At 34.9% G+C, this 27412-nt stretch overlaps 1 protein-coding gene across 1 annotated transcript in view; it reads right to left on the reverse strand.

The window, feature by feature from the left end:
* Positions 1-27412, reverse strand: part of Cfap47 (cilia and flagella associated protein 47) — a 236379-nt gene that overhangs the window by 115506 nt on the left and 93461 nt on the right. Inside the window, exons 31-39 of the mRNA XM_036173897.1 lie at positions 27225-27306; positions 25502-25624; positions 18378-18570; positions 12108-12205; positions 11711-11827; positions 8578-8712; positions 4934-5049; positions 2474-2624; positions 655-743 (exon numbers count right to left, since the gene is read on the reverse strand). Of these exons, the coding sequence (XP_036029790.1) occupies positions 655-743; positions 2474-2624; positions 4934-5049; positions 8578-8712; positions 11711-11827; positions 12108-12205; positions 18378-18570; positions 25502-25624; positions 27225-27306 (1104 nt within the window). The remainder of the gene's footprint in view (positions 1-654; positions 744-2473; positions 2625-4933; positions 5050-8577; positions 8713-11710; positions 11828-12107; positions 12206-18377; positions 18571-25501; positions 25625-27224; positions 27307-27412) is intronic.

The raw sequence follows: 27412 nt of genomic DNA on the forward strand, positions 1-27412 counted from the left end.
GAACTACAGAAATGTACTAAAGAAGTAAAAGAAAGTATGAGCCTAATATAGCATTAAATATAGAACATCAAAAAAGATTATAAAAAAGAACCAGGAAGATATTCTGGAGTTGGAGATGAAAACAGATATGAGAAATTTGCTGAAGAGCTCAATAGTAAATTTGAATTTATGTAGATAAGGAAATGATACATTCACAAATAACTATTTCAGTAAAATAAACTTTGTTTAATCAATCATTATTGATAATAAATTTTTAAAAGCCTGAATACAGAGTGATTCAAAATATTTCAAATTGCCAAGTATTAGTAAGTTACCAAATGTAAAACACAAAGCATTTTACATTCTATTGACAATTTCTGTCCAAATGCATATATTACATGAGTCTAATTTCTAGATTTGACTTATTTTAGAAGGAAACTAATTTTCCTTTTCTCAGCAGATATCAGCTACAAATAGCATCTTGGTTAGAAATAGGGCTTTGTGTCCAATTCTAGTTAATCTCTGTGCCAGGATTTTGTCTGGCTGTGTCTTGTGCAGGCATTGATATCAGAGTTCAAAGGAATACAAAGAATATAAACACAGGCAATTTCTCCTCAGAAGAATCATGCTGAATATAGATGAACTACAATCAATTTACATTAAACAATAACTTACTGAAATTCTCCACCCATTGAAAAGGGATTTTTAACATTCACAGTAACTTCTTTCCATTGATAACATGGCGCTTTGCACTTTAGAATATCCTAAATTAAAAAAAAAGTCACAACAAATAATAATGTCAAAACCCAGAATATCTTTAATTATTAAATGCAACCTCAAAAATCTACTGTCCACTGGATTAAACAATAATTAATAAAATTATTTCCCCTATAAATATTTTACTATGAGGTAAAATGTATTTATCTTATACTTATCCATAATAATTTGCTAATAATTAAAATATTTGCTTTGAATGTCTCTTAAATTGATCTCCTTGAAACTGATTTCATAAATTAATAGGTAATAATTTCAGAAATAATCAGACATGATTTCTATCTGTAAGTTTTATATATATATGTTATATATTTGTATTTATCACCTAAGATAAAAAGAAGTATATATGTGTATCTTTGTAAACTGTGTATGAATTCTAGCTTGTCTATGTTCATATTGTGGTGGTTATAATGACATGCTTATAATAAAAGTACAGTTATAAAATAAAAAATTTCAAATTAAATCTGTATAGAAAAATTTCTAGAAAATTTACAGTTAAGAACAGTTATTACTTTGTCTTCAATACTTTCTCCATTATACTGTAATCTACTTTCTTTTGACCTGAGTGGGAAGAGGGGGTTGTAGTCAGAGCTGCACAGCATTCAGGCATTCAGTTTTCAGGCTTTCTCTCCCTAAATGAAGTTAATGATGGGGTAAAATCAACCATCCCACTGAACTGCACGTGCCAATGAACTGCACGTGACAAAGTAATACATTGTTTTAGAGAATATGTGAAAAAATTGAGAGATGTGAAGTGTTCATTATTAAAGAGGAAACTGGAAGAAAACAATGTATCATAGTCTAGTATCATTCCTAGTAAGTCAGTCTGTCCATGTGAGCATCCTGGTGCTCTTTGTAAACATGTGACTACTAATTAATACTTTGAGTCATTTTTTGTACTTCATACTTTGGTCTTGCACACTCAAAAGTTTTGTTTTGTTTTTTATAATGTACACAGAAACCCACAACAACAAATTTGCTTGTCTTTACCATTTATCCATGGCAGCAAGTAATAAACAAGATGTTTATAAAAGTATTCCAATGTATTTCTTTCCTGTATTTTGAGATCTGAACATGTACAATTCAGTCAAGAACAACATAATCCTTCAATAAATGTAGTATTAACATGAACCTTATAATGGATTGACTCTACAGAACACACAAGTTAAACTGATGAATGCCCAATTAGAAAGATGATTGAGCACGTAAAGGTGCTTGCTGCCAAGCTTTTTAACCATTTATTGAGGAGGTATGTAGGGAGCAAGTACCACACAGAAGGAGAAAACTACCTCCTGCAAGCTGTCCTCTGACTTCCATCATGCTGTGGCACATATGTTAACATAGATGTGCAAGCATCCTCATGTGTATGTGCATGTAGCACATACACACACACACACACACACACACACACACACACACACACGTATTTTGAGATCTGAACATGTACAATTCAGTCAAGAACGTGTGTGTATTTGTGTGTGCGTGTGTGTGTATAAATTAAAAGTTATATTAATTAAAAGTTGATAAATGTCCGTAGCAGAAAAATGTTTGGTGAATCGACTCCAAACTTTCAGTGCCCTCACCCCACAACCTTAAATTACAAAGTTGGATGGCACATAAGAGATGAACCAGGACAAACAGGCAAGAATCATCATGGTGTGACATTATAGGGGCTGGGAAACAGGAGACAAAGTATACAAAATAAGTTCAGTTTACTCACAATTGCTTTAAAGTTTAGCACTTCTCCTTTCAGAGCAAAAGCCATCGTACTGCCTCCTACTCCCCCCTTGGGTTTTGAAATTAATAATAGTGTAGCTTCAGCAGGATGGAGAAAACGACTTAAAAACTTCACAACGAGGACAATTTGTTTTCTGTTTAATAAAAAATAAGAGAAAACAGTTTACTGAAATAAAAGACAATTAAATATATATACTAGGTACAGATCGAGTTTAGTACCTACACCCTGAACAGTATTCACTTTTATGAAAAATTAAACCATATTGAAGCATGAAGTCTTCTGTATAATCTGAATTTAACTAGCAAGTATATGTATATATTATATATTGGATCTTCTAACAGGGAGCAATATAAAACCATACATATTTGTATGAAGTTATGAGTACATTTTTATCTGCAAACTCCTAGTCATGTCTTGTACTTGGCATGAACAAAAAACATTTAACAAAAATTACTGAATTAAAATAATACCTCAGGCTAAGTTTGGAAAGTATAATCTGATAATGTTAAATAGAAGTAATACATTAGTTATTTGACAAAAAATCCATTAAAAGATGAAATAAAGAAAATGTATCCAGGTGTTTTCTCTTTTAACATGCCATATATAGTATAACACATCTAAGGGCAGAGTCTACAGCTGTGGACAAGATACTATTCACCCATTTGTAGAAAAATGCTGACACAGGGCCACTTGTTGACAGCTTTAGTGCACTGCTATATGCCTTGGAAGGAAGCACTCAGAACCTTTTGAAACAAAAGGCTTCCAAAGCACAAGAACCTTTCTTGGAAGCTATCCCAGTCTCATGAGTTGTGAACAGCTGGGAGGCTTGCTACCTCCTGCTCTCAGAATAGTTACAGGGTTTGAAACAGTAGCAGAGTGCTAAGAAATTGCCTCTTCCCATCTCTCATACAGTCAATTTGGTTCTCTTCTGGTTTTCTCTTGTACAAGGGAGACAGGTAGCACTTTATGCTTTTCTCTTTTCATGTAAATAATGGATTGTGAATTAAAAATAAGCTGGGTTTTCATGAATGAATACAAGTGATAAATACCAGGGATATTTTATCACTGACTTTTACTCTGGCTTTTAGCATTACTAGCATTATATATAATGCCATTTTGTTTTCTGTTTAATAAAAAATAAAAGAGAAAACAGTTTATTGAAATAAAAGACATATATATATATATATATATATATATATATATATATATAATAGGTATAATATATTTTGTCCTACACATCATCACTTATATCACTTATTATAAACTCCCTTAAGGTTAAAATGTTGATAATGAACATAGGAATAGTTTCCCTTGCTGTCAAACCTTGGCCTAATTGCTGTAGTCTGTGGAACCACTGATTAATGGTTGCGATGAGGAGAAGCAAAGGGAAAAGTTAAATATTGCATTTACAAATCATACAAACTATATTTTGTAGGGAAAAATCACAGCCCACATACAAGAAGACTTTTATTCAGATAAGTCCACACTAATCTAAAGTTTGTGCAAATGGACTATTATATAAGACTCCTAGGCTGGAATTTCATCAAAAAAATAAAACACTATTCATATTGGAGTCATTTCTGGGGTGTAGAAGCTTAAATTTGGTGCAAGAATACCATACTGAATTAAGGATTTTCTATATAATGCTTATAGTCCATTAGTTCAATTCGTTCATTCAATTTGTATTTATAAATAATTTCTAGTGAGTCAGGAACTGTTTTAGGCTTATGAGATATAGTAATTAGATCAAAGTATATAATTCTTAATCTCCTGAACTATCCATACTATAGTGCATGGATGAGTATTAAACATCACTGAAACGATATGAAAAAAGGAATCATGTATTCCTTTATATGTCATAATTAGAATCATATGGAGATATATATATATACACCTAGATATTTATCTACAATCTACAATCTATACAGGCACAATAACTGTGAGTGGATAAAGAAATTTGGTTACATCAGTGTTTTTTGGAAGCAGAATTTTAAAACTTTTACTCATTTTCTTCTTCATTCTTCCATAGCTTCTAAATTTCAATCACAAACCTATCTTGCTATAACAATAAGAAACTATACACAATGTATATTATAAAATTTTATATAATGTTAGTATACACTAGTTGCATTTCCTTCATGAACCAGACTTGTGCTATATAAACAAAGAATTTATGTTGTTAACATGATCCCTATATACACACAAATTAAACTAAAATTAATTAAATAGATGCATAAAATTAGTTGCCTTGTATTGTTAGAAACATTTTGACAAAATTACAGAGGAATCTCAGAAACATAAATATGTTATTTCTGAGTGAAAACTCTTTTTAATGTACCTATCAATTTAGAAAAATTGAAGTCACATCTTAATAATTATTGCAAATATTAAATGCCTAGGTTTGACAAGTTCAATAAATTAGAATATTTTTGCAACACTCACTTTGGGGAAATTGTTACAACATTCCCTGTCTGGGCAAGACAGAAGTCAGCAGCATCTCTTCCAACAATTGTAGCCGTATACACTAAATTTTTCAAGCTTGGATTTTTCACTAATATCTATGTAAATGGAGAAGATGGTACAAAGAAGATTAAAACCTATACCATTTCGTAGTTTTAACACAGAAAGTTAGACATTCAGCACATAAACGTACTCAGCTTAACATATACTATATTAATTGGAAGGAATAAAACAATATTAGAATTTGCATGTGTGTTGGACAGGGCCTTGCTACCCAGCCCCGGCTCTGGAAATTCTTCTCCTTCAGTTTTAGCCTCCCTAGTGATGAAATGATAGGTGCAAATCACTTCTAAACTACAGACTTGGTGCTTACTGATAGTATTTCTGTCTATCTTGGTGATTTATCAGATTGAAGAAGGATCTTCTAATATTTTATATGGCAATTCGAAGTCCTAAAACTAACAACTTAGATTTAATTTTTATTTGGGAGTAAAATTATTGGAAGATTTTAAAGCAAAACTAACACAATTTAGTTTCCATAAAAGGAAAATCTTTCAGATCAGTGAAGAACGTTTTCTAAGGAGTTTAAGTTTGAAGACATATCCAGGATAGAAATGACTGTGTCCTGGTCTAAAAGGAGTTTTACTAGGTATTATCTGAACTAGAAACATGGAGAGTATTAAAAAAGAAGTAGAAAAGGAAGACAAGGAAGAGGAAGAAGAGGAGGAAGAGGACAGTTACTTCACTATTAGGGGTATATTTGTTTGAAATGTTAAAATAAAGTATATGCAAATATGATAGAAAGCCATGAAAATAATACAGAAACACGGGTTAAGGAATTGGAGACTTGGAAGAGGGAACAAATAGAATCTCAAAAAACAAACAAACAAACAAAAAACAAAGGAAGAAGAAGAGCATGAAGCTTTCAAACTATTTGTCACAGTGTAGTGAAGAGTGAGGCAGAAGAACAGCTTAGGGCTTGTAACTTCTAGGTTAAAGATGAACCAATGATGAGAACGTTAAGTTAGCTAAGGAGAAAACTGATGGCATGGAATATAGTTAGCTATTCATTACTGGCCTAAAGCGAACAAAATCTAAAGAGATGGCTCATGCCAGGTAACTTTGATGAAGAAAGTTAGCAGTCTTGTATTCCAAACATTGAAGCTGCTATTTGTCCTACACTGGACCACCTTAAGGTGACTACAAAGGCAGATGACAAATAATGAAACAGAGTTTAATTCTTCTTTGGTTGACCGGAGATTGAAGAGGGCAGGTTTTTTGTTTGTTTGTTTGTTTGTTTGTTTTTGTTCTTTGTTATCAATGTGCATATCTTCTTGGGAGGAACATAGTTTTTATATGCATTTCACTAAAAAGAATAAGTTTTCTGCCTATTGGCTAGCTATCATAGTTTGAGTAACTATGAAGGTTGTGACTGAAAAGGCATTAACAATCTAATCTACTTGTGCCAGGAAAGACTGAATGTAGGGATGCAGGACTGCACAAAGTGCTGAGAAAAAGTGATGGATGAGTACTCTAACAAAACATCATAAGTCTCAGGAAATCTTGAAGACGATGAGACAGAAAAGAATATAAGAGCTTGGAGGCATGGAGAAGAACTGGAAAGTGCCATGTTCTGAACAAGACACATTCTTTGTGATCATAAGCGGCAGCAGTTGCTGATACCTGCACTGAGTCTGTCACAAGAATGGAGGAGAGGCTCAAGAGGACCTACCCCTTACTACTGAATTATTTGCTACTGATAGATTGAGGGAAAAGAGAGCCAATGTCTTTAATTGGGTACCCACTGGTGATTCCTCCAGGCTCCAGTGGATAGTTCCAAATCAATGGTCACAAAGATAACCCTGGTTGAACTAAAATAGCCACAAAATTAAAGCAAAGCTCATCAATCTTGGGAGGACTGCTAGGGATATTAGAAAGGTGAGAGGGTTGGAGGGAGATCAAAGAGAGAGTGGGGAAAAGATTCATCAAAATGTATTATATACACATGTAAATTGTCAAAACAATAAATATGTATTAGAAAATAAACAAGACAGGTACAGTTGGAAGATGACTCTGCGAAATCAGAGTTATTGTTCACATCCTGGGCTGATGGCCTTGCTAGTCTCATAATGTATTTATTTCATTACTTTTATTTCATTACAAGTCTATAAATTTCTCCTCTGGTATCTATTTTATCTTCTGGAAAATTTTGCTAGAAGAGGCATCCCTAATCTTTGGCTATCTTACCCACGTATCAATATGATTTTCCAAGTTCTATGAAAACATAAAGAAGAAGGATGGGGATTTTCTCCCTGACTGAATTCTAGTCCATCCCTTTTGAGCTCAGTTTTAGCTCAGGCTTATATTTTTGAGCATGTTCTCAAGAACACATTTTAGTGTTTAGTGTTTAGTTCTGGATAAAGTAATTATCCAGAATCTTCCACCTTTGAAATATGATCAACCTTTATAATAGAAAACAATCCATATCCTCTACTCTTTCTCAGAAAATGTTTGCAAGAACTCTAGTAAGATAGATTAGCCAGAATCTTCCTTCACTTCTGGTGTTTCCTCTTGGTAACTCTTCATTCATTGACCATCCTCTCTTTCCTTGATTACAATTTTTTATTTTTTATTTTTATAATCAGAGTTAGACTCAAATACCTACAATGACAATCCTATAAAATGTCTGGATTATCATTTTAAACCAATCCTGTATAACTCTGCCTTATAATTTTAAACAAGTGTCATGAATATGTTTCTTTAATAACATGCAAGAATATTATGGAAAATGAAGACCTATAAGAGAGAAATTTGGTAAAAGGTATTATTGGCCAAGTTACAGTTGGGAAATTATAACTCTGAATCAATAGTGAAAAGACAATAGCATGCACAGTTCCTATAAATCATAAAGAATATGTTAAAGATTTGGAGAAAAGAAAATTAACCTTAGTTTAATAGATATTTTGGTAATGACCAGAATAAGTGCACTAATGCTAATAATTTCTGTCTTTAGTTTTCCCTAAGGATTTAAGGACCCATATTGTTTAACAACATACAGGTATCATTTATAACTTAACAAGAAAATTTTTGGTGTTCTATTTTATAATATATGTATGTACATATGTAAATATGCATGCATATATGTATGTATATTTCATATACTAGTATACCAAATGCCTTTGAGTCTCAGAGAATTAAGTAATACTTTGTTTTAAGAAGAAAACTTTGAAGGCCACAGCAGATTCATTATGAACTTTTAATGTTTTATAATTCCAGAACTTCTACAGCTAGCACTGATATTTTCATGGTGACAAACAGCTTTGGCATTTCACAATAGATATGTGACACAAAGGTTTTTGACGAATTTGTCATTATAATGTTCTTTTCAACTTTATAATCAGTTTGTTTAAACAAAAACTTCAATTTCATGTGAATAACCACAGAAAATGACTGCAATCTGTGTTTTACCAATGAACACTGCTATTATTTACTGCTTTCAACATTCTATGATTTTCAAACTTATACAGGAACAGAACTTCTATGTAATTCATAAAAGCCATTTAAAGACCTTTAAACATTTGGGACTATAGATGGATTAGTGGGGATGGTTCCAACGATCCTCTTACCTGTCCCAACATAACATCATACAGAGTACAAGGGAATGGCACCACCTTCTTGGGGAGGTATGTAGGTAGCCTTTCATACATGTAGACACACAGCATTAGCATCAACACTGGGTTTGGATCACAGATGTCAATGGCCTAGGTTTACAGAAGAAATGAATGAATAATAGTAAATGAAGTATAATAGTTATTGAATTACTTCAAAATATTCAAAAGTGTTTCTAATCAGCAATGAAAAGAAAATACAGATATAAAAACAGAATAATATTCTTAACAGGAAGCATCTGACATATTAAAGGATGAATTAAGACATAATCAGAATGCTGACTTCATAGCTTCAAAGACTGCATAAAAGAGATCCAAAGCTCAGAAGAATATCCTATCTTAAAAATCCTGATTCATATGGATAAACTGATATTTTTGATTTAAAATACTAAATAATGCAGTGAAAAATATGACAAGTACATATATTACTAAGCATAACTATGAGCCAAGAATTCAAAGAAACTAGTCTATGGGGGCCATATATCTATTCAAAGCACAATATTTCACAACCTAGCCCCATCAGCTTGTAGCCATATCATAATGCAAAAATGCATTCAGAACAATTTCAAAAGTCCCCTTAGTCTATAACAGTCTCAAACTTATTTAAAAGGCTGAAGTTCAAAATCTCTTCTGAGATTCACGCAATCTAATTGTAATCCCATATAAAATAAAAATCAAAATGCAGATCGCATACCTCCAACATACAATGGCAATATATATCTTTCCAAAACATAGAGATAGAGAAGGGAACATAGTGAAATAGTGGACCAAAGCAAGAGTGTAAACTACCTGGGCAAACTCCAGATCTCAACTTCCTTTCAGCTTTGATGACTGAAACATACTTCTTTCTTTTGGGCTGTTTCCACTCCTGTAAGTAGCTTTCCTCAGCAGGTATCTCTAACATCTTTGGATCTCCAAGACAATCCAGGCTTCAACTTTACAGCTTCACACAATGGCCTTTCTGGGTTTTCAAGCAGGAACATCCCTGCCACACACCTGGACTAGGTGACTTTCCATAGTCACAGAATATTCCCTAATCCCTTTATTCTATCCTTGACTCTAAAACCTAAATTATGTGGGCAAAACCACCAAGTTCTGCTGCTTGTTTGGGCTGGAACATGGTCTGCTGGTTCAATTACATCTTCACTGGCTTTCTGCTTTTGATGGTTTCCTTCACTGCCTGAGCTTGGCTGTCCTAAAAATACTGGATCTGTAGACCAGACTGGCCTCATACTCAAAGATTCACTTGCCTCTGCATGCAGAGTGCTGCAATTAAAAGGCTTGCATCAAAATTCCAGGACCTAAGCTGTTCCCTTTCACAAGTTGGAAGCTTAGCTGGTTGGAGTACTGCTGTGAGGTCATCACTCCCTTTATTCCATTTCTAATATGTTATCTCACTGAATACAGGACTTAGAGTCGTTCTACTTCCTAGTGCCCCTTTTCAGTCTGTAGATTTTGTATTTTTCCTTGCTCAGCTTGCACCTTTTCCTTATAAATCTTCATTAGAGTTAATACTAGTAACTACAAGACACAGTCAATACTAGGCTGTTTTGAGATTTCCTCTGCAGGTGGAACTAATCCAAAACTCTTTACTTCAGCCTCGGGCAAACTTTTTGAACAAGGGCAAAAAGCAGCCACATGTTTCACCAAAATATCACAAAACTGGCAACATACTAACATTCTTCTCTAAATCCTCTTGAGCTAGGCCCTCACAGTTTAAATCACCCTAGGCACCACACTGTCTTCCATGATCCTACTAGCATGGTCCATTAAGTCTCACTAAAAGTGTTCAACTTCTTTTCTAATCTATAATCCCAAAGTCCATATTCCTCCAAATAAAATCATGATGTAGCCTATTACAGTAATACCCCAGTTCCTGGTATCAGCTTCTGTCTTAGTCAGGGTTTCCATTGCTGTGAAGAGACACCATGACCACAGCAATTCTTATAAAGGAAAAAATAATAATAGGGCTAGCTTATAGTTCAGAGGTTTAGTCCATTGTCTTCATGGCAGGTAGCATGCAGGCAGACATGCTACTTAAGAAGGAGTAGAAAGTTCTACATCTTGATCCTCAGGCAGCAGGAAGTGTACTATTTAACACACTGGGCCTAGCTTAATCATCTGAGACCACAAAGCCCACCTTCCCCCCCCAACAGTGACACACTTCTTCCAACAAAGCCACACCTACTCCAAACAAGGCAACACCACCTAAAAGTGCCACTCTCTGTGGGCCAAGCATTCAAACACATGACTCTATGTGGGCCATTCCTATTCAAATCACAAGCACTAACACTGATTCATTACTAGTCTGTTAACCTGACAGTGATATTTTGAAACCTGCCTTTAATTTGAGATATCAGTGCTTATACAAAGTTATTCACTGAAACTAGCTGAAAAAAAGTTATCTGTTTTATCAAATTGTTGACAATTACTCCACATTTTTATCTTGCAGATATTTAATTTTTAAAGTATTTTTTGTCTATGTAATAAAATTTCATCTTGAGTAAACATATGGGATGAAATTTTAAAGAGACAGTGGACAATCAATTAAATTCTCCAAGGGCAGACATTTCATGTGAATCCAACCACATTTTCAAGAGCTAGCTTAGTACCAAGCATTCCATATAATTTTTCCTGGGTTCCTTATATCTTGTCTCTTGAAATCTAATTCTAATGTCTATGTTTCCTGTAGTAAAATGTTCATCTTCTGTAAGCATCTTGGTCATTAGGAATTCATACCACCTTTGAAAATATGAGTATGATTTAACCATCTCTGTATCTTTGAAATGTTCTCTCTGGATGTATTTTCATGGAGGAGGTTTAACAATTGGTGAGAACTATAAAAATTGTATAGTTAACATTCTTATATTATGCTTTTTACTAAAAATTCAACCATTGTAAAATAATTCTGTGACATAATATTTACAGTATCTCCTTATATCTCTTCCAATAAAAATGAATATAAATATCAGATCTGGTATAAAATGATTTTGGTATGCAAGCAACTTTAACAAAAGGATATTATAAAAGAATAAATGAAGCAATGAAATTCATAAACTCTGAAAATCATCTGTGATACAAAGATACTCACTTGTATGTTCAAATCAAAGCCAATTTCCCGAAGACTATTTATAATAATCAAGCAATTGTGCAAATACTGTTCGGGACGTTTCGGTCGTGTGTACATATTTACAAAATGAGACTCAATCTAGAAGTTAAAGCAAAAGCTTTAATTAAAGGAATAATAAACAGATAAATATAAGTTTTTTTGTAGTGCAGCAAAGGATCATTTGGATCTTAGCATCTGAAACAGAATATTGCACACAGCACTTAAGACTAAACAAAAAGGCAATGCTAGGTAGTAACATTCATGTATTTCAGTCAGAATTAAGACATTTAAGGAAGCAGTTTACGGGAAATAAACTTCAATTCTTAATCACTAACTTTCCTCAAAGGAAACTACCATTGGAAAATGAAATAACCCTTACCAAAAACGGGCAGTATGCTGCCAGCTGTGTAGCAAAAACAAGGCCATCAAAAAGGTCTGTGTCAAAATTCACTATCCATCTCTCGGAAGGAACATCATCTATTTTGAAAAAAGGAAAAAAAATATAACAATATTTTAACACTGTTGTGATATGTCTTGTAGCAAATTGAAGAAGAAAGAAAACTATGCCTATATTTAAAAAATATGATTTTCATGAATATTCAGTACGGCAGTTACCTTTGGCAACCTGACACAATGAGTCACCTGGGAATAGTCTCAAAAAGAGAGTGTGTTTGGTGGATTGGCTATGAGAATATCTGTGCATACAGAACTGTCTAATTACACTAATGAAGTGGGGACACCTGGCCAACTATTGCAGACACCATTCTCTGGGCAGAGTGCTGGAATGTGCTTGAGTAGAAAATGTAAACATATTATGCATGCACTCATTTCTCTCAGTTCTTTAATACAGATGCGATGTGAGTATGTGTTTGAAGTCCCTGCCTTGACTTCCCCACAATTATAGTGATATTTTATTTGTATTGAAATGTGATTTTATTTTTATGTCAATAAAGTTGCCTTGAGGTCAGAGCAAGCCAGAGCAGAAGCAGAGCAGTAGTGGGGCACGCCTTTAATCCCAGCACTTGGGAGGCAGAGCTAGGCGGATCTCTGTGTGTTCAAGGACACAGCCAGCATGGCAGACACACGCCTTTAATCTCAATACCAACCATAGAAGACCTGGAGGTCTGTACAAACAGGCAGTGACGAGGAGGTCATGTGGCTGGGTTTACAACCAATGAGAAAACAGAACAGAAAGTCTATAAAAAAGACAGGACACACAGAAGTAGGTCTCTTACGGAGAAGCAGTGAAGGGTAAGGTTTTCCGCTCTTGCTCTGACCTCATGGATTTTAACTCTGCAATCGGTTCTGTGTTTCTTATTTAACAAGCCGGATACATCTACACACAATGATGGACTATAACCCAGTATTATATTTTCTTTACTTCTAATTTGCTTTTAGTAAACTTATTTCATCAGAGCAACAGAAATGAAACTAAAGCACTATGAAATATATCCATATGGCTTAAAACCAACTACAAGACGTGTTTTATTCCTATGTGAGCCACTCTGAAAAACATCCTTTTATGTACTAATAGAACAGAAACCTGGTATTTTACATTGCTCACCTTTCCTTCCTTCATTCCTTGTCCTTTTTTTGAGGGAGCCTTATGTAGCCCAAGGTGTCCTTGGATTATCCATATATAGGAAGATGACTTTGAAGTCTGACTCTACTGCTTCTACCTTTGAAATGCTGAGATTTCAGGCTTATGTCACCAAACACTTTTATATATATTATTTTTGATTACTTTGTTCAAGTGTTTGGCCAGTGATGAACAACATGCATAAGGTCTGAGGCTCAAAAGACATGTTATTCCTTTAAATTCTATGGTATTAACAAAGGTTTATTTTGTTGAAGAAATTCTTCAACATGTGGAACATTTATAAGATGGAGATTTATGGCTTGGATACATTAAAAGTAGACTATGAAAAATAATGTAAGTAAGAAGAGTACCAAAAAGAAGTCTCAATTACAAAGGGGTTACTCTACTGCAAATGGAAGAAGAAGGGAAAGTATGTGGGTACCAGGAATATATCTGAAAAGCTATCCGAAATTTGGTGCTGAAGAGATTAGACAGACCTCATTGCTCTTGTTGAACACAATATTTCATTATTTGTAAACTTTCCAAAAAGGCACAGAGTCTTCATAGTTTTTTGTATACTCTGATTTGAAATCAAATGGGCAGAACCTGGAAACAGCCTAGATGCCCTTCAACTGATGAATGGATAAAGAAAATATGGTACATATACACAATGGAGTACTACTCAGAAGAGAAAAACAATGACATCATGAGGATTGCAGGCAAATGGATGGATCTAGAAAAAATCATCCTGAGTGAGGTAACCCAGACTCAGAAAGACACAATTGGTATGTACTCACTCATAGGAGGATACTAGATGTAAAACAAAGGATGACTAGACTGCTACTCACAACTCTAGGGAGGCTACCTAGAAAAGAGGACCCTAAGAAAGACACAGGGATCGCCCAACGACAGAGAAATGGATGAGATCTACATGAGCAAACTGGACGTGAAGGAGGGTAATGAGGGGCAAGGGTTGGGGGAAAAAGAGCTTAGGGGAGCTGGAGATCCCAGCTGGATCAAGAACAGAGAGGGAGAACAGGAAAGAGAGACCATGATAAATGAAGACCCCATGGGAATAGGAAGAAGCAAAGTGCTAGAGAGATCCCCAGAAATCCACAAAGATACCTCCACAATAGACTACTGGCAATGGTCAAGAGAAAGCCTGAACTCTGGTGATTAGATGGCCAAACATCCTAACTGGCATGGTAGAACTCTCATCCAATGACTGATGGAAGCTGATGCAGAGATCCATGGCCAGGCCCCAGGTGGAGCTCCAGGAGTCCAATTGGTGAGAGAGAGGAGGGATCGTATGAGCGAGAGATGTTGAGACCATGATTGGAAAAAGCACAGGAACAAATAGTCAAACTAGTGGAAACATATGAATTATGACCCAATAGATGAGGAGCTCCCATGGATCTGGATCAGGCCCTTTGGATAAGTGAGACAATGGATTAGCATGAACTGTTTGGGAGGCCCCCAGACAGTGGGACCTGGACCTGTCCTTAGTGGATGAGCTGGCTTTTTGGAGCCTGGGGCCTATGCTGGGACACTTTACTCAGCCTGGGTAAAGGGAGGAGGGGACTGAACCTACCTAAACTGAATCTACCAGGCTGGACTGAAACCCCAGGGGAGTCCTTGCCTTGGAGGAGGTGGGAATGGGGAATGGGCTGGGGGGAGGTTTGGGGGGTCCTGAGGAGGGAGGTCAGGGAAATCTGTGGCTGATATTTAAAATTAAATTATTTATAAAATTAAAAAAATAAATCAAATGGGATAAAGGTAAGCATCAGATAACCTCCTATTTCTTCTCTCATTCTTATTTCCCATGAAGAACAAATGACAAAGGCTGTGTTTCTGGACATGTTCATGTTAATTTCACAAATTAAATTTGGATTACACCAGAAACACTTAGTTTTCTCTTGGACTACAGACATCCAATATACTTTACAAAAACTGTTGATACTTTTTCACCCACAGCTTCAGTATTAAATATTTCAGTAATATTTCTAAAGCACTGTACCCTATAAAATTATTCTAGGAAATGCAGATTAACAGAAATCTTCAATCAATACAGAACAAATAATGATAATAAATATATTCACTTCTCCAGCTTGAAGTATAACTGACAAATAAAATTATATTCATGTTAAGTGAATATGGTATTTTGGTTTATCTTACCTCCTGCAATGACTCCTAAAATAAAGATCATTAACATATTAGGAACTTCACAGTTATCATTGTGTGTGTATGTGTTTACAGTACCTGATAAAAGTACTTCTCTTAATTTGTAACACAGATTTTTCAAGAAAAGTAATTTGCTTTTATTTTTCTATGAACTGGAAGCTGTGATATATTTGATTTGACAATTACAACTTGCTTGCCACTGACACTAACCGTGAACCAGTTAGTTAGTGGTGGGGATAAATTTCATTCAGCAGATAGCAAATTCTCCTGAATGAGTTTATCTGTCAGTGTTTGGCATTTATTTCAAGCTCATTATATGTCTCAAAAGTCTTCAGTGAAATCTAATCCTGACAAGCCGTAGCAACAAAATACCTGACAAAAGCAATTTGGGGCAGTATTCATGGCAAGAAGAGAATGAAAGCTAAAACAGGTGGTGGCTTGTCACACTGTATCCACAATCAGGAAGCAAAGAACAATGACTACTAGTTCTCAGCATGATTTCTTCCTTTTATCCTAGCCCATGGAATTGTGATACTAGATGTGGTATTATGGCCTTAGTTAACCTAATCCAGGTTAAGTTAATTCTTCAAAGGAATGTCCATAGCCTTGTAGTAGGAATCTTAAAATATTCTTATTAATGAAATCAAACCTGAGGCCAGTTATTGGGGTGAACGCTGGAAGATCAGAGAAGCAGAACAAGCCAGTTTCCTCACCTTGCCAGTTCCTCAGCCGGTCTGTTTCCTCAGACTGCAAGCTTCTGAATCCTCATCCCAATGGCTCTCAGCTGAACTGCTGCTCCAAAGCCTGAATGCTAAACCAGCCAAATGCTTAACTAACTAAATGCTTAACTAACTCTGGTGCCTGGGTTTCACGTCTTATATATCTTTCAACTTTCTGCATCACTCCCTGGGACTAAAGGCTGGGTTTCTGGGATTAAAGGCGTGTGTCACCATGCTTAGCTGTTTCTAAAGTGGCCATGAACACACACATCCACCTGGCTCTGCCTCCCAAGTGCTGGGATTAAAGGCATGCACCACCACCGCCCAACTTCTGCTATGGTTTGCTCTGACCCGTTTTCTAGTCACCTTTTCTGGCTCTGTTCTAGTGGCTGTCTGTTCTCTGACCCTAGATAAGTTTATTTCAGGGAACATACAATATTTCGGGGAACACAATACCACATAGCCTTTTTTTTCTAGTTGATTTTAGGCTCCATCAATCTGACAATAAATAACAAACATCATCTCTACCACTTGTCAACTTGATACCCAATCATATCACACTTAAACGATTATCTTCTACTTTATGACACCATAACTATCTCATAATACAAAATACATACAGTTCAATATTAAAAATACCCAGTCTTTAAAAGACACAATACTTTACACACAAAGTGTAATGGTCAGGTTTCTTCTGAGACTCAAGCAGTCACTTAAATATGAGTTTCTATAACACACAAAAAAGAAACTCCTAATGTACAATGGCATGGAATAAACTTTCCCATTCTAAGAGAGGAAAGGAGGCATAACAAAAAATGATTAGAACAAATCAAGACTGAAACCCAGCAAAAAAAAAAAACCCACCAAATCCTGCAGCTCTGTGTAGACCATCACAAACTTATGATAAAAATCCACTGGGATTAACACACTTTGGGGGTCTCAACACTCCATTTCTGCCATCTGCAGTCTGTATTGCTTCTGGGCCTCTTCTTGGCAGACACTCTATGCTCCTAACATCACCAACATGTGTCTGATGTCTTTACAGTTTCATACAGTGGCTTCTCATGGCCTCCTTGCAAGCACTCTAACTCTGCTACATATTGTTCGGTCTCAGTAGCTCTCTGAAATCATGGAGCAAGACTAAATGACACTTTCAGTCTTAGCTCATTCATTATTACCAACAAAGAAAATAGTGCTTATTTTGTGCCAACTGCAGATGTAGCTTGCTGCTTCCATTGGACCACAATGCCATAGGCCTCTGTAAGCCTTCCAACAAAAAGGCCCTTGGATTCTTCCAGGTATTATTAGCTTATAATCAGATGAAATCCTACTTCATATTATTATGGCTTTTAGCAATCTGTCACACCAGAACTGACTTGTTGCATTAGTAGTGGTCTAAGTGAAGGTGGCAATTTTGGGAGAAGAAGAAAGGACTGTACAAAATGAATACTTACAGTATCTAACAGTATATTGAACCCCAAACTCATGTCAAACTTTTGGTACAAAGGCTCCCCAGCAGACAACCTTGTGTAGATGTAAGTACAGGGTGCCACTTGAAAGTTTTCAACACCAAATTCTACTCTGAGCACAAAAGATTTGCATGTTTTCTGAGGGAAGGAGGTAATTTAAAACCAAAAATGTATTTCCACACATTTCCATTTAATAGAGCTAATGCTAAGGACCAAAGGAGAAAGGTAGAGCTATATTAGAAACTAGACCTAGAACTAGGTTCTTGGTACAGAATTCAATGTAGCTGTTTATTTGGGAACAGATAAATATGTTTGTGTAAGAGCTTATCATGATCTATTCACTAAAGAATTCATGAAACACTATTTTCACAAAGTGATACCCAACAGGACCCTCATAAATAAAATGCAAACTATGTTTAATAGTGTACACACCGAAAATGCTAGCAGCAATGTTAGGGGTGTCTTTAATATCCAAATATCCAGAACATGTCTTTATACATCTCATCATTTCTCCTCACAAACACACTAAAATCTTTTCTTACTATCACCTTGAAGATCATGAAATGAAATCCCTCTTAAATAATACAGAATAAATCATGTAATTAGTTTAGAATTCATAGATTCTGAGTATGGTTCCATGGCTCCTTTTATATTAATTTTAACATTGCCAATTATAACTATTTAAAGAAAAAAAATCATACCACTTTTACTGTTTTTCCATATAATATTTCGATGACTCTCATAATTCGTATTCAACCAACTAAGTAGAATCCTTTCAGAATTAGAATATATGTTGCTGGATGTAAAACAAGGGTTGATTTTCGATTTATTCTCCCCACGTAGAGGTGGAACAGAACTGTAGCAATGTGGTGTCACCCGAGATAGAATCATAACCTGGAATTTTGAAAGAAATAGTAGAATCAGATGGAAAATAAATTCATATTTGGAAAGTTAATTACCCCAAGTAGATACATAAGGGAAGAGACTAGTATTTTCTAGTTAATGCACCTTCTCGGGAACAAGAGACTAGAAAAGGTAAATGCCACTTGTAGTCATTTTCAGTCTTTACCTTCTTGCCATTTATACTATGGCGGTCCTTACTACGCAACTCATACCAAGACACTTCTTACGTAATTAAAAGAAAAATCTATACTTGACAACACATCTGTTAGAATGCCAACTCATTAATTAACTAATTGTTATTAATTAATTTGTCATGTTTTTCTTTTTATTATAATTCACAAACTTAAAATTCTAAGTATCAAGAAGTTTAACCATCTGTATTAGTTAATTTTCTTTGTTTTAATTATTTATTATATTAGTTACTTTTCTTGCTACAACAAAATACCTGAAAAGAGTGGTTTAGGGAAAAAGAGCTTTATATTAGCTCACAGTTTTAGGGATAGTGAGCCATTGTACCCCAAAACATGAGAAAACTGGTCACATTTTAACCAGAGTTAGGAAGCAGATACAGATGAATGCTGGTACTCAATTTGCTTTATTTTTATTCCAGTCTGAACCATAGCCTATGAATTGGTATTTTTTATATTTAGAGGGAGCTTCTCAGCTTAATTTGCCCAATCTAGATATTCTCTCCCAGACATGTTCAGAGGTTTTCATTCTAGATACTGTCAATTTGACAGTCATTAACCATTACACCACCCAAATACAGTTTGATATAAAACATATTGGACATTTTTGTTGGGTGGTTGGTGACAGGATCTCACGGATCTCTAGCTGGCCTCTACCTGGTGATGTAGCCTTGCACTCCTGATTTGCCTGCCTCTCCCTCCTAAATTGGGAATATAGGTATGTACCACTATGCCAGTATTTAAGAAAATAAAGAGTAGAAAAAAGCATAATTCAATGAACTTTTATCTTATACTGTTAAGTTTGGTATAGAATATCACAGATTCATTCACTCAAAGTGCACTGTATCTGATAAGCAGAGAAATCTATCAAAGAGGTAGTAAGAGTTGTACTTCACTAGCTTTGGACATAGATTCTAGATGACAGCAACAATTTGAGTTTTATTATTTCATTATTTCAGTAGATAAATAATTATTCAATTATAGAACAATAGAAATTGTAAAACATTCTAAATAAATGAGTCAGTTCAACTGTTTACATTATATACACATTCCTACATCAGTTCACAAGTTCATTCTGATAAATTCATAGGCAGTTCTCTAACGTCTTGGATGTGAAGAACAAAACCTGAGTGACATATGTTCTAGAGATACAGTTGCTCTGTTCACACCTACCCAACATTCACCTTTCCAAATTGTCACTAAAGGGAATGTTTTCCTGACTAAGAAGCACACACAGCACACATAGAGATCACTTCTGAAACAAATTGTTTGATACTTATCTCAGAGGATGTGATAATCTAACCTAAGAAACTCTCATATTCAGGTGTGTAACTATAGAAAGAAGGTGCTCATATTGTCATGTATCATGTATTTATGTAATGTCTCAAATAGCTTCAATTTAAAAATATGGAAGGTCTCATACTGTTCTTTCTTTTCCAAAATAGAAACTGTTAAGGATTTTCACCAAATAAATCAATGCAGAATGTTGGTGAGAACAGCAATCAATAAACACAAAAGGCATTATTTTAGCATTTCTTATGAATTCCTATAATAGAAAAAGAGCACAAATTGGATCTATAATTCCTTAGTTTCAAATCTCATATACTTTAAAATGCAACTGAAATTCTTGGAAGTGGATTCCTAACCCTTTCTAAGGAATAACAAATGATGAATTACCTGACTACAGCTAATGAGATAAATGTTTGGAACTAATGATCTGAGCAAGCTCACAATTAATCTATCAGCTGTCACAGCTACTTTGTAAAGGAAGTAAGATTTGCAAGTGAACCTTTACTAGGAACATAGATTTAGTGACAGACTCACATGGATCATAGAGATATACTCTAATAGAGGAAGTGTCAAAATACATAGTTTATTTCTACAGAAGTACTGTTTTAAAACTGACACTGTTGAAATATTTATCAATTTTTACTCTGCCACAGGATGGCAGTTCTTTAAATATTCTAATATATATAGCTACTTAAATGAAAGGAGTGATAAAAGCATATAGAAAGCACAAGAGTTCACTTCATGCACATCAAAAATATTGGGAGGTAAATGATACTATTGTTGTTTAACATTAAAATCACAAAAGTATGAATTGATGGAATGAAATGAGGAGTACAAAAGAAAGAATATCTTGTTAAATATGTCAGCCAATTCTTCAGTTTAGGTCAATTATTTTCAACAATCTACGCTCAAGACTTTCCTATACTCAAATATTGTTAACATAACCATTTTTGTTAAAGGTCTGATTTATGAATAATCATCAATAAATTTGCCTTTGATAGAACAGAGGCATAGGTTATAAAACACTATATTATATTGAAGACTTAAAAATAACAAAATTATCCAATAATATACGTGTGTATACAAATATGTGTATACATACATGTATGTAGAGTTATCACAATATTGCCATGTGTACTTCTAGTTCTATATGATTGTGGATGCTATATTTGGCTTATTGCTTCTCAATAATAGTATTAATAATTGTTTTTATTAGATTTCCTTTGCACATAAATGAGATAAAAATTTTTATAATTAAATTTTCAATAAATACTGAGATATTTTAAGAAAATTGAAATGGATCTCTGTTGAAGATTTACATAGAATTGTTCTATGTTAACTGCAGCGAGAATCAATATCCAGTGTATAAACTTTCTGGTAGATAATAGAAATGGCTCATGGTTCAACACTAATACAAAAGTAAATCTGAGAGTAAATCTGATCCTAAAGTAAATCTATAAGAGATTAAAGTTAATTAATACTTCAGATGAAAATTGTGTATTTGACCAAGAACTGATGCTTCAGTGTCAGATTTCAGCACTGAGGAATGACTGCGCTCTTGAGAGTGTTGCATGGCTGGAAAACCAATGTGGATTCCACCATGAAAATGTTCCTGCAATGACCACCTCTGACTTGAATGTGGGTGGTGTCAATAGATTACGGAAAGCTGTGACATGAGCTACAACCACTTTGTTGTGACTGTGATCTGATGCTACAACCCAGCAAATACAGCTAATAAGTTCCAATATGAAGTCTACCACAGTTCTTCTTCTAGACCTTCAAAGGTGCTACTATGCAACTGGTGACATGAAGATAATATCAAAACGTGTTTGTTTGAGGCCAAAATAAAGCAGGCATTAGCAAAAACTGAGCAATGACATTAATTTTTTTTAGTCTTTATGCCTAATAGAGGAAAGAATTCTGAAAGGAATTACAGTATCATGATATCTGTAGCTAACGCTGGGCAAACTAGCAATAAGAAGATCAAATATAATATGGTGATTTACTGCAAAATAAGAATCCAAAACAAAGCACCTATAGTAACAACTCATCTAACTCATCTATCCATATCTCAACTATATGGAAAATTCCCATAAAAGCAAGATAAAAAATAGATAATAGAGATTGTAAAACATGAATCAAATATATAATTCTTGGTGCTGTAAATACTATGACCTATTTGGCACCTCAAAGTCCATAAGTTAATTTACAACCTCAAAATTTATAAGAAAAGAAAAATCTGCTTATGTACCTTAACTCAGAAACTGGTTTTATTTTACAGAAAAAAATCATTAAATATGGATTAAACCTACTTCAAAAACCTGTACTCAACAAAATTTGAAAATCTAAAAGAAGTGGACAATTTTCTCCATAGACACCATTTACCAAAGTTAAATCAAGATCCAATAAACAATTTATATAGACATATAACTACCAAGAGAATAGAAGCAGTCATTAAAAGTCTTCCAACCAAAAAAAGCCCAGGGCCAGATCTTAGCGCAGGATTCTACCAAGCATTTGAAGAAAAGCTAGTGCCAAGACTCCTAAAATTATTCCATAAAACAGAAATAGAAGGAACACTGTCAAATTCATTTTATGAGGCCAAAATCACACTGGTACACAAACCACACAAAGACTCGACAAAGAAAGATAATTCCAGACCAATTTCCCTCATGAACACTGATGCAAAAACACTCAAGAAAATACTGGTAAACCAAATCGAAGAAGACTACTAAAAGATCATCCTCCATGACTAAGTAGGCTTCATCTCAGATTCAGGAATGGTTCAACACATGAAAATCTGTCAATGTAATCTACCATATAAACAAACTGAAAGAATAATACCACATAATCACCTCACTAGATGCTGAAAAGCCTTTGACAAAATCCAACACTTCTACATGACAAAAGGTCTTGGAGAGATCAGGGATACAAGGAACATACCTAAACATAATAAAAACAATATACAGCAAGCTGACAGGCAACATCAAATTAAATGGAATTTCACTAAAATCAGGAACAAGACAAGGCTGCCCAATTTCTCCATATCTATTCAATATAGTACTCGAAGTTCTAGGTAGAGAAACATGACAAATTAAGAAGATCAAGGAATACAAATTGAAAAGGAAGAAGTCAAAAGTATAGCTATTTGTAGACGATCTGATAGTATACATAAGTGACCCCAAAAATTCTACCAGGGAATTCCTACATCTGATAAACTCATTCAGCACAGTGGTTGGATACAAAACTAATTTAAAAAATCAGTAACCCACCTATATACATATAATAAATGGGCTAAAAAAAGAAAACAAGGGAAAAAACACCCTTTGCAATAGCCACAAATAATATAAAATATCTTGGGGTAACTCTAACCAATTAAGTGAAAGAACTATATGACAAGAACTTCAAGTCTTTGAAGAAAGAAATTGGAGAATATATCAGAAGATGGAAAGATCTCTCATGCCCATGGATTGGTAGGATTAACATAGTAAAATGGGCATCTTACCAAAACCAATCTACAGATTCAATACAATCCCCATCAAAATTCAATTACAATTATTTACAGACCTTGAAAAACCAAATGCCGAAATTCATAAAAAAAAAACAAAGAACCCACGAAGATTAAAAAAGTCCTATACATTAGTAAAAGAGCTTCTAGATGCATCACCAACCCTGATTTCAAGCTCTACTACAGAGCTATAGTAATAAAAACCACATGGTATTGACATACAAACAGACAGGTTGATCAATAGAATTGAACTGAAGACCCAGAAGTAAATCCACATACCTATGGATACTTTGGTTTTTGACAAAGAAGCCAAAATTATATAATGGAAAAAGGAACACATCTTCAACAAATGGTGATAGCTCATGCTGGAGAGGATGTGGAGCCAGGGGAATACTAATCCATTGATGGTAGGAGTGCAAACTTACACAGCCAATGTGGAAATCAATATGGCAGTTTCTCAGAAAATTGGGAATCAATCTACCTCAAGACACAGCTCTACCACCCTTGGGCAAATACCCAAAGGATGGTCTACCATACCACAAGGACACTTGCACAATTATATTAATATCAGCTTTGTTCATAACAGCCAAAACCTGGAAACAACCTAGATGTCACTAAACTAAAGAATGGATAAAGAAAATGTGGTACAGTTACACAATGGAGTATTACTCAGCTGTTGAAAACAAGGACACCAGGAAATTTGCAGGCAAATGGATGTAACTAGAAATAAATTATCCTGAGTGAGATAACTCAGACTCAGAAAGACAATCATGGTGTGTACTCACTTATAGGTGTTTATTAGCAGTACAGTAAAGGAGAAGCATGATACCCACAGACCCAGAGAAGCTAAGTAATAAGGAGGGCTTGGGGCGGGGGGTGGGGAATGCATGAATCTCACTGTGAAGTGAAAATAAAATGGACATTGCTAGTAGAAAGAGGAGGGGCTAGATGGGGATGGTGGGGGTGAAAATAGGAAAGATCAGGTGGGGGAGGGTGGAAGGAAACAGTACTGAGAGAGACAACTGGAATTTGGGGACCTATCTGGGATGATCTAGAAACCTAGAGTAATGGAAACTCCCAGGAATCTATGAGGGTGACACTAGCTAAAGCTCCTAGCAATAGGGGATAGGAGCCTGAACCAGCCACCTCCTATAACCAAGCAAGACTGGGGAGGGAATGGCACACCAACCCAGCCACAAACCCTTCAATCTATATATAATTCCTCCTTTGGGATAGCCTCATCCAGTCTTAATAGAAGAGGAGATGCTTACTATCACTATAACTTGATATACCATGGCTGGGTGATATCTATGAGAAAAGTGGGGGAGGAGTGGATGGAGTGGGGAAAAAGGAGAGCTGATTGGGAGAGGAACTTAGAAGAAGGTAGGAAGGAGAAAATTTGATTGGGATGTAAAAAATAAGTAAATAAGTAAATAAATAATATATGGATTAAACCACAAAAGTACAACATAAAAATAAATTGTTATAACAATCTATATTGCTAATAGCCATATACCAAGATAATAAAGAAAAACAGAAGTTTAGTGAATTAGAAACAAGGCTGAAAAAAGGAGCAGGTTGTGCAATTGCAGTTCTGGGTAATGCCCGGATATTTGGATGCTTCACTTAAATGTAGTAACAGATCCTCTTCTGTATTATTAGAATTGTATTATTAGATTGAAAGTACAGATTTTCAACTTATTTTAGAAAAATGGTCAACCAGAAGGGCCATAGCTGAAGTCTAATACTAAGGACAGAATAAATCAACCACAGCTATGGATCATTTAATTTCCAATAATCTCATACAGAAGAAAAACCTAGTTTATTTAAGCTATTGTGTTTGAAAATAATTTACAGCAGAATTTGCTACTTAAACTATTGCACTATTCATGTGAATAATCAAAAACTTAACAGCTAGCAAGAGTAGAATTATTACCTTGTATATCTGAAGAAATACATCTGTCCAAGCCCGTGTACTCCAGGCTTCAAAATTATCCATGTCTATATTAACAGAATACTTTTCCTTACGTGTAGAGAGAGTGGAGGTTTTAGTGGATGTCTTGGAAAAAAATGAAATACAATAGCATAAATAAAAATGCAAAGCAAATATTAGTGTCAAATTCTAATTCTATGATAGATTTTTCCCTTTTTATAGAACATTCAGATGTTTATTTTATATATTCATCAAGATTTTTACCCCTGTGAAAGGACAGACAGTACCCACAAAGAGAATTCCCAAAAAGTTACCCACTGCAGTGGTTTAAAAGAAAATGGCCCTCAAAGGAAGTGGCACTATTAGGAGGCGTGGTTTTGTTGGAGGATGTGTGTCACTATGGAGCAGGCTTTGAGATCTCATATATGCTCAAGCCATGCTCAGTGAGTCAGTGCACTTCCTGTTGCCTGCAAGAAGTAGAACTCTCAGCTCCTCCTAGCATTATGTCTGCCTGAGTGCCACCATGTCCTGTCCTGATGATAACAGACTAAATCTCTGAAACTGTAAACCAGCCCCAATTAAATGTTTTCCTTTATAAGAGTCATTGTGCTCATGGTGTCTCTTCACAGCAATAGAAACCCAAACTAAGACACCTGGTTACATCACATACTTACTCACTTCACACATCTATTATTGTACTCTCCACTAGAAGGGATGCAACAAGAAACAAAGTTCCCATGACCTCTGTGTCTAGATTATGCCACAGCCTTTGGAACCCACAAGAACTAAGTACAACCCACAGTGACAAGTACTTGATTTCCTGTGGCACATCAAATGATAAGGGACTTCCACAACAAAAATTCATATACTTAAAAATTAATTCTCAGCAAGAGGTTTTTACAAGATATACACTATGCTTTGAGAAAACTATTCATTTATTGCTTAATTTCTCCTTGTTCTCTCCTAACAGTACAAAAAGGGAAATAGCAAGTTCCTGTGAAATTAAAGATTTTTTTCTGGAAGATATTCATTCTCAAAATTTACATTTGAGGATAAATTATCTAAACATATGCACATTTCCTTTGTAAACCCTCAATGAGTACAGCATAAGCATGAGGTATAGAGTCTGAATTCCGAGCACTCAAGTAAAAGTGGGGTAGGAGTGGTGGCCTGCCTGTAGTCCCAGTGCCAGGAAGGCAGACAAGTGGGATTCCATAACATAATTCCATAAAACAAGCTAGACTAGATGAAATCAGCTCTCTATAGGTTCAAATGAGAGACTCTGCATTAAACTATGAGAAAGAGTGTAAAGAAAAGACTTGACATCAATCTCTGGCCTCAATATGCATGAGCACAGGTGAGTTTTCAAACACATGCACATTTGAACCTACACACATGTAAACAAGCACACATATGCATGTATGCCACACACATAAACCTCAAATAAAAAATATAAAGAAGAAAGCCATGGATTCATTTTTGCACAGAAATCTCAGAAAAAAATTTAATGCCCTCACTTTTAGCAACACACATGCGCACAAACAAACACATATACACACACAGATACATACAAACACATACTACTTTACACATAATAGCTGTTAAAAGAGGCTTAAGCTTTTGATATTTCAGATACAAAAGTCACAAAGTCTAAACTGGTCACTTAAACTGGACCATATATTAGTAAATTTAGTGACTGTATATATGTTCCTAGAAATTATCTTACTGTAATTTCAAGCCACTTCTTATAATCTTCTGGTCCAAGCAGAAATTCTGGAAGCACATGAGAAATGCATCCACCTTGAGCACTAAAAGAAAACCCCAAATTAATGAATTATTATAAATATTGGCTCTGACTTCAGTTAAATTATTTCAATAATGTCAAATTTGTTATATTTTTACAATTAATTTAAA

Source organism: Onychomys torridus, chromosome X (genome assembly GCF_903995425.1).
Source record: "Onychomys torridus chromosome X, mOncTor1.1, whole genome shotgun sequence".
Taxonomy (NCBI): Eukaryota; Metazoa; Chordata; class Mammalia; order Rodentia; family Cricetidae; genus Onychomys; species Onychomys torridus.